Source organism: Cyprinodon variegatus, unplaced genomic scaffold (assembly GCF_000732505.1).
Source record: "Cyprinodon variegatus isolate N-32 unplaced genomic scaffold, C_variegatus-1.0 Scaffold2, whole genome shotgun sequence".
Classification (NCBI taxonomy): domain Eukaryota; kingdom Metazoa; phylum Chordata; class Actinopteri; order Cyprinodontiformes; family Cyprinodontidae; genus Cyprinodon; species Cyprinodon variegatus.
Genome location: NW_015150455.1, coordinates 1,036,260 through 1,045,348, shown reverse-complemented (window position 1 = coordinate 1,045,348; position 9,089 = coordinate 1,036,260). Strand labels below are relative to the sequence as shown.

At 36.3% G+C, this 9,089-nt stretch overlaps 1 protein-coding gene across 1 annotated transcript; it reads right to left on the bottom strand.

Moving 5' to 3' along the window:
* Window positions 1-2,926: 2,926 nt before the first annotated feature.
* LOC107080658 (chromosome unknown open reading frame, human C7orf31) lies at window positions 2,927-8,098 on the bottom strand. Its single transcript, XM_015368900.1, has 9 exons — window positions 7,716-8,098; window positions 7,457-7,604; window positions 7,293-7,364; window positions 7,153-7,182; window positions 6,888-7,078; window positions 4,525-4,613; window positions 4,258-4,432; window positions 4,004-4,092; window positions 2,927-3,927 (listed from the first exon to the last, which is right to left on the bottom strand). Exons 2-9 carry the CDS (start codon window positions 7,546-7,548, stop codon window positions 3,055-3,057), a joined length of 1,611 nt encoding a protein of 536 aa, XP_015224386.1. The 5' UTR covers window positions 7,549-7,604; window positions 7,716-8,098; the 3' UTR covers window positions 2,927-3,054.
* Window positions 8,099-9,089: the final 991 nt, after the last annotated feature.

Genomic DNA, 9,089 nt, shown 5'->3' with positions numbered 1-9,089 from the left:
ATCATACAATCACTTCTTTTCTAAAATAAAAAACGAAAATATAAAACATACAATGGGGAAAAAAATACATACAAAATTATTCTATTTTTTCATGTGCTAAAACAGGCAAATCAAAACAATTTAGGTATCTCTCCTCTTTGGAGACCCCATTTCCAGCACTTGTCTGCAGTCAAAAACAGGCTATGTCCAATTTTCTGTGAAGCCTGATATTTTTTGAAGTCTTGATGGGAGTAAAGAGAGATTTTTTTCTTTCCTGGCAGCTGGCTTTGATTCTCAAGGACTAACTGCTATAGAAAAAAGATACCTTTTACGTAAGTCTGTTTGGCTGCAACAGATTAAGTGCAAAAGAGCATTTTTTTTCACTCTCACACTTTTATTACAGCAAGTTTGAAGGTTGCTACAGCACCAGTGATATGTGGAACAAAAGAGCTGGATTCCATAACAACGGCATACAGCACAGCTTTCTGAGGTTTGCTTGGTTTCATTTTGTATGAAAAAGGGGCCTTGTTCATTTATTTCTTTTCACCCATGTTAAAAATAAATTATAACAACTATGTGCTTAAACCACAAGAAGAAATCGCATTTAATGGATCCAGAGGCTTTTACATTCTTTGTCACAAAGGCAAAACATTTTGTAAGGATTCCCAAAAAAATAAAGTGCAGTTTTCTGTCAGGCCTTTTAAGTTATGCACAAAGCTTTTGCACACTTAGGTTTTTACGCCCTCAAATCTAAAACTATTTGGTTTCTATTTTATCTTACAAATGAGGACAAGGTAGTGTATTTTTCTCAAATGCAAGGATAATAAAACATGTTTTTTCTTCTATTTTAGGAAATATGGTCCAGTTATGTCTCATTTAACGTGTCATGTAATCCGACCCTGATTACAGTTATTTTGTAAAGGGCTCCAAGATGTATTATTAAAAAAACAAAAAACAGCAATAGCAAGTAGCAATATTTCCAAAACAAGATAAGATGTATACATCTATGAGTATTTCGACCACATCATCCTTTTCATACATGTTGTCCCACTCCAAGTTCTATAGGCTTGAAAGCCAACTACCAATTATGTAAATCAGGTGGTGTGCGTCTCTGTAATGAAAAGGGGTGTGGCCTAATGACATCAACACCCTATATAAGGTGTGCTTAATTATTAGGCAACTTCCTTTCCTTTGGCAAAATGGGTCAGAAAAGAGATTTGACAGACTCTGAAAAGTCAAAAATTGTCAGATGTCTTTCAGAGGGGTGCAGCAGTTTGGAAATTGACAAGCTTTTGAAGAGGGAGCATTGCACAATCAAGCGGTTCATGGCAAATAGCCAACAGGGGCGCAAGAAGCGTGTTGAAAAAAGAAGACGCAAAATAACTCCCCATGAATTGTGAAGGATCAAGGGTGAAGCTGCCAGGAAGCCATTAGCCTCCAGGTGTGCCATATTTCAGAGCTGCAACATGTCTGGAGTGCCGAGAAGCAGAAGATGCTCAATACTCAGGGCCCTGGCCAAGGTAAGGAAAGCCGAAAAAAGGCCGCCTTAGAACAAGACACACAAGACAAAACGTCAAGAATGGGCCAAGAAATACCTGAAGAATGTTTGCTCCAAGGTGTTTTGGTCTGATGAAACGAGAGTGAGTCTGGGTGGGCCAGATGGATGGGCACCAGGCTGGATCAGTAAAGGGCAGCAAGTTCCTTATCGACTCAGACGCCAGCAAGGTGGAGGTTGGGTACTGGTATGGACTGGTATCATCACAGATGAGCTTGTGGGACCTTTTCGGGTTGATGATGGAGTCAAGCTCAACTCCCAGACCTACTGCCAGTTTCTGGAAGACACCTTCTTCAAACAGTGGCACCAGAAGAAGTCGCCATCATTCAAGAAAAAACATGATATTCATGCAGGACAATGCTCCATCACACGCATCAAAATACGTGGCTGGCCAGAAAAAGTGTAAAAGGAGAAAAAAATAATGACATGGCCCCCTTGTTCACCTGATCTGAACCCCATCGAGAACCTGTGGTCCTTCAAGAAATGTGAGATCTACTGGGAGGGAAAACAGTCCACCTCTCTGAACAGTGTCTGGGAGGCTGTGGTGGCTGCTGCAGGCAATGTGGATCGCAAACAGATCAAGACACTGACAGAATCTATGGATGGAAGGCTTTTGTGCATCATGGTGAAGAAAGGTGGCTATATTGGTCACTGATATGTTTTTTGTTTGTTTGTTTTTGAATGTCGCAAATGTTTATTTCTGAATTTTGAGTTGTGACATTGGTGAAAATAAACAAGTGAGATGGGTATAAATTTGTTTTAAATTAAGTTGCCTAATAATTCTGCACAGTAATATTTACCTACAAACACAGACACCCTCATAAAGTGGCCTAATCTAAAAAAAAAAAAAAAAAAAAAACATATCAACTTCCAAAAATATGAAACTTTGATATTAAGAAGGCGTTTGGGTTGATTGAGAACACAATTGTGGCCCAATAATAAGAATAATCCTCAAAAATACGACTTGCCTAATAATCTTGACATATAGTTATATTTAATCACACACCTATTTATTTATAATACTTCTTAATCTATATATGCACATCTATATATTAAAAAAAACAACAGTATGTACTGTATGCAAGCTATAAAGCTTGAAAAAGATGGTCTTGCACAGCTAACTGACGTTTACAACAACAGACGTTAACTACTTTCTGCCACAAACACGTACATGTTGATGATATTGACGTGCGAACCTGGGCCCAATGAGGCGTGTACGTATATATTTCTGTAGTTGGAGCGATAGGGAAAAACTTGGAACATAGAATTTCTATGTGTTAGAAATACCCATTTAAAATCTAAACCTAATTTAAAAGACAATTGACTTTAGCATTGAAATGTTCAAGCTATGTCGTAATTTTTAGAAGATAAACAATATTGAGTTCACCTCTGAATTCCAGATACTGAAACAAAATTCTGTCTGTAATTATACATATTCAGAATAACCATTGTAAATATTTATAATAACAGGGTTTGTATACTATTAACCATCATTAATTGTTAGCCTTCTTTGTTTATATTCAACCATGAATATGGTTGCAGTTGATCCCATAGAAGCTGTGTCTTTTCCCTGTTACTACATTGTCCCTCAGGTTCACTGCACCATGAGTAACCGAGCTGTTGAATCTACAATGTGCTTCTGACTTGCTGAATGAGTTTTGGAGATCCAGAATGCTGAGATCGCTGCCTGTCCGACCCACTCTCTCAAAAGTATTTGTACAATGAACAGGAGGCCGCGGCAGGATGGAGGTGTAAGGGCTAGAGTTTAACAGCTCTCTGCTCCTTGTTTTAATTTCCTCTTTAGTTAATAGCTGATCGTGTAATTCAGAGCAGGATGCATTTCTAAATTCGAAGTCCTCCTTTTTGATTGGTTGATTACCATTTTGCTGCTCTCTTAAATATCTCTCTTTCTTTACCTGCTCCTTTTTGTGGGAATACGGCTGGTTGCTCAGGTTGAAGTGCTGTTGTGGGTTTGAGAGCTGGACAGCAGCAGCTTGGTTGCTCTTACATTCACATTCCTGCATTAGGCTTTCATTAAATCGGACTTTGCGATTATCTTCTTGTCTGCCATGATCAGCAGCGCTTTTACCTCGAGATTGCTGCTTTGGTAAGATCTCCATGCAAAAATCAGTGTGCTGTGGATTTGTGAAGCCAGTTTTGGACTCTGATAGACTGTGATCCATTTGGGTCATAACTGCTGCTCCTTTATAATTAGCCAAGGGCCCTTGGGGCTGCTGGTTTATATAAGATGTAGTAGTGCTTTGATTTTCAGCTGGCACCTGGGTTTCATTGAAACTGGGGCTATAGAAGTGTTCTCTCAGTTTGCTTTGTTGTCTTTGTCCATATCCTCCTTTGGGTTTAGATGGAGCAAACAGGGGATAGGACCTTTCTCTCTGTAAGAAAAATGATCACATATTGCATCAGTTTAAATTAAACACATTACGGTGAAGATAGTAAAATGTGGTTCACCAGAGGTGCAGAGTGTGAATTGATCCTAGTCAGGGTGATAATTTTTTCCTTAAAATCATCTATCTTCAAAGGGTTTGAAGGCCCTGATCCTGAGAAAAATACATATATTACAGGCACAATAACTATAATTAACTTCAACAAGCATTTAGAAAACATACCGGTAATTATTCAAACCTTTGCAAAAATGCATTACCTGAAATCTGTGCTAATCTACGTAGGATTCTAATACAGTATAAATCATTGTAGCTTCATACCAGTAAAGTCCATCTTGTAAGAGGTGGTCCAAAGTTTCCTCTCCAGGTTTCTCAGCATGTTGCTTGTGCGCTCTGATAATGACAGATCCCAGTCCCGAAGTTTTAGATTAGGCAGTACTGTCTTTGGAGGAGCTGGGTAGAAAATCTGTCTCTCCGCTTTTACTGGTTTGGGATGCTGGTGAAGGGTAATGCAGAGTAAGATATGTTTTATTTTTTATTTATTCATTTGAATTCAGCCAAAAAACATGGCGTGTTTTAAATCCTCACATCTAAAAAACCATTCTCTCCTGTCCAAGAAACTGCCACTTTCCTGGTTTTAGTGGGGTTTTCCAAGATCTCATGCCTGTATGGACCTCCTGTAGACATAGACATAGAACTGCAATAACATGACTTAACTGGCACAGTCAGTGATGAGGAACAGGTAGCTTTTTGAAAGAAAAATCATTCAAATAATTAAAAACTAAATTTCACAAAATCATGTAAAATAGCAGATGTTTGAAAAAAAAAATATATTTAATAGACCGAAGAAAAACATTGATTTAATATTATGTCTATTATATTCTGAAAATAATCCTGTTATTTTCATGTAGGGCTGTGCTCCATATTGCTCCTAGTAATTTAGACATTAATGGGTATGTCTGAACACTGACATTGTTGTACAAGCTGCAAAGCAACGCCTTTAAACATATCAAAGTGTCATGACTTTAGCATTGTCCAATGACAATATATTATAAAATATTTATGGTTGTGCTTGAAAGTTTAAAAACCTTCTCATGAAAGGAAATTATAAATTCAAACAATTAATAAGTTGAATAACAAAACTGAAAAAGTAATAAAAATTAGAAATGTAGTAAATGAAAAAGTACTATAACAAATATTGACTTCGAATTTTTTATTAAAAAAATAGTAATTCTAAAAAAACAAACTCTCCAACAAATCTGTCAACAGGTGCAGAAAACTTACTGAACATTTCCTGGAAATTACAGAAAACACCTGATTGCAGTGATTGAATCAAAATGTTGCTCAACAACATTTTTGTTCAGGAGGCCTGGGGTCTTTCTGCATTGAGTTTGCATGTTCTCCCTGATTATGCATGGGTTCTCTCCAGGTACTACGGCTTCTTCCCACAGTCCAAAAACATGACTGTTAGGTCAATTGGCTTCTCTACATTTTAAATTATCCTTAGGTGTGAGTGTGTGCATGAATGGTTGTTTGTCCTGTTTGTCTCTGTGTTGCCCTTCGATAGGCTGGCGAGAGTGGACACCTAAACGTGATGGAAAATGGATGGATGATGTCTACATATTCAAAATCAATTTGGTTTTATGATTTCCATTTTTATCATTTTAGTTTTTATTACTTTTGTCAATTTCAATTTATTTTACTGGCAGCTGAGTTTTTTCTGTCCTTAATGGAAGCATATAAACTTTCAAGTTCAGAGTTCCTATTTTATTCATTATTGGAGAAAGGTATAGATAAGTTTAGGCCTAACAGTTCCACCTGTTTTAGTTCCTGAATAGTTCAGTTTTAGACTTGATTATTGAAAGAACATCTGCTGCCTTCTCACTGAAAACTTAATTTGGTGGTTTATTCTTTTCCACTGTTTTGCAAAGAACACTGCAAGATTAAAGTTTGTTTAAGCATGGTTGAAAAGCAATGCCTGACTTTCATTTGTTTATTTTCTAGAAATGTTATTTACAATTAGTTTTGCTAGATTCAAGTTTGTGGTTTGTGTTTTTTTTTAATCATAAACGAGGGTCTACATTTGTTTCAGTGCCCACTTATGTTAGATCTAAAAACAGGTTTTTACAGGATTACCTAATATTTCCCTTGACTGCACACATTTTTAGATTTTTTTATTTTTAGTTTGTTTTTTTTTTGTTGCTTTTTTATATTGATGTTTGAGCAGGACAGGAATACAGACAAGGCCACAGAAGTAACTTAGTTTAAACAACTTGATATTCAACTATAACAAATTCTACAGCAGGAGACCACCCAAGGGATAAATTGAATTACAGATGATGCAAAAGAAGAAACCAGGAAAGAAAAATTAAAAATAAGGGAGGAAAAAGACTGAGGGGAGTCTGAAAGCAGGTGACACTTAGCGAAGATATGCAGGGCAGCGCAGAGTGCTGGGCCCAGGAGTTAAAGGTACTTGTCTAATAAACACACTGGGTCCCAAAACTGATATGAAAGTCTAAACAAAAATCCATGGAAAGCAGAAACATAAGAAATAAACAGTAAACATACAAAGAATAAAACTAATGCTGAAAGACTTGAACTATAAAGAGGGATCCAGGAATCAACAGAAAATTGACAACAATTAAAACCAAAACATAAACCGTAAAGGTCCATGATTAAATTATCCATATATTTATGTAAAAAAAAAAAAAACTATGGAGGACTAACTCTGCCATATTTAAAAATAAATCCATAAATAAATAAATACTCAATAAATAAATAAGCATACACTTAATTGCCATCAAAAAATACAATGGTGGCAATTAATTGTATGCTTATTTATTTATTAAGCATTTATTTCTTTCTGTATTTATCTTTAAATATGGCAGAGTTGGTCATCCATAAAAAACAACCTTAATCTTCACCAGAATCTTTGAAAAACAATATCTCACCTATAGTTTTACTGACTACAGTGACATCTGGAGCTTTGTTTGGAATGAGAGGGTTTATAAAACTCTGGGAAGCAGCTCTGACTCCCCTCTCTAGATCATCTGGGGAAAGGAACGACGGGAACACAGCAAACCGGGAAATGTGCGAGGAATAAGGGTGCTCTTTCAGAGTAGCAGTTTTCATCATTTTCTCCCTGTTAAAGAATGTATAATAAGCGTAAAAGTAGACCCAGAAAATGCCCATAAAATAACCATAAAATATACTCACAATAAATTTATATTAGTCGGTTTTGGTGTACTGGAAAAAGTGTGACTCAATATTAGAACACTACATTATATATATAAATATACATATACATAAATATACATGTGTGATAATCAGTGTATAATAAACACATGGCAACCTACAGTTGGTCGTTTAGGCGAACCTTGCTTCTCTTTCTGACACTGCTGGTGTAGCACTGTTTAGTGCTAACATGGCTGCAAAGATAAAACAAGCACAAAAAATCAGTAAGCTACAGCTATCATTGACTCTGTTAGTTTCTCTCCATGTTGATCAAACCTAAACCTACTCTGGTATCTTTCCTCGGTAGCCCCAGGCAGGATCACCATTGAAATCAGCCAGACACTTTGACTCTGTGTTGCAGCTGGAGGGTTCACTCATAACGAACTGAAGGCAAGGTCTCAAAGAGACGGGATAGAATGACAGGACTTTGGGAGCTTTGGAGGAAAAAAATAAAAATTTAATGTGTTGCATAGTAGTGTATAAGATAGTCGTGAAACCTATTTTTTAACTAAGATATAAAGAGTCATGCACTCATGTTAACTCACCTCCTAGAAGTATTTCTTTGTCCTCCTGTTGTCTTCTCCAAGATAATTGTAATTGTTGTTAGACAAAACCCAACTTCCTGTTCTTCGCTTGTGATCAGTGATGGGTTTAAGTTTCTCTTCTGCCCAGAATTATGATTTTATTAAAAAAACAGGACAAAAAAATCGCTGACAACCTGTCAACCCACACAGTTTGTTAGTACAGGTGTCTTCTGTAATATTAAATATCTCCCTCCATCTTACTTTGAAGGAAAGAAGCAAAATGTGCTGCAAAAAAAGGAAAAAAAATTTTAATGTCTGGAAATCAGGGATCAAGTTGTGTGATTGTTTCAAACCATAATTCTTCTTTGTGGTGGTGGGCAATCACTGCCCCGGACGTCCGTCTTCCAGTCATCAAGTGTGGATCTGATAGTATCACATGTTCACAGCTTGGTGCACATATTCAACTGAACATAACGGTAAATGAAAATGTATCCGGCTCCAACCAGACACTGACATCAGATCCAAGCTGGTGTTTAGTTTCAGGAGTCACATTTCAGTGCCCCCATTCCCAGCCAATGGGTTAGGGTTAGTACAGTCCAAGACTGATATCTCCCATCTTGTTAATTGGAAGTTGCAGAAAAATAAAAATAAAAGCTACTGTTGCAAACCAGACACATTGCAGAGGTTCGTCTTTATTCTTTCTCACAGTGTTTCAGCTTATTTTTTCTTATATGATGCCAAATTTGTTTATTCTTTGAATGTGGATGCTGAGATGTGAACTGTCCATGGTGCTGTCAAAAGGACCATGGACAGTTCCACAACATTGTGATGGAACATACTGGTGTTTTATAAAAGCCATGACAGAGAATGGAATACTGTAGATGTTTATTTGTTCATGCATGCATTCATTTTACAAATGACATATTTACTTATAGATTTTTTATAGGAAAAGCAGGAGCAAAAAGAAGATAAATCATACTTATATACTCCTTGATAAAAAAGATAGTAAAAAATATTTCATTTCTAACCCCCTCTCCACACGCATGCACCAAATGTCTTTTACATGTCTATAATATTAAAATAATTGTTTCATAATTTAAAAATGAAAATAATTTGTTTTCAAATAGTTGTAATTCTAATCTGTTCATATGAAATGTTGTGCTTGTACAACTTGTTAAACTTATAAACATTTGTACGCCACTTATGTTCATCATACAAAGCATTCCACAGTTAAACTCCAAATACAGATGTACACTTTAGTTTCACTGTTAGAACATAGTAAAGACATTTTTTCTTCTTTTGTGATCAGGTTCTGGTTTAACGAGACTAAATACATTTGGAAAATCCTCTGAGTGAACACAATGAGTGCATTTTTTAAATAAACAAGATCCTTAA

Bases quoted from the DNA above. Each gene is read 5' to 3' on its own strand.
- LOC107080658 (XM_015368900.1), bottom strand. From the start codon at position 7,548: ATGAGTGAACCCTCCAGCTGCAACACAGAGTCAAAGTGTCTGGCTGAT. The intron at 7,365-7,456 runs GTAGGTTTAGGT...TTATCTTTGCAG, and splicing joins TACCGAGGAAAGATACCAGA to CCATGTTAGCACTAAACAGT. The intron at 4,614-6,887 runs GTGAGATATTGT...CTATGTCTACAG, and splicing joins TGTAGTCAGTAAAACTATAG to GAGGTCCATACAGGCATGAG.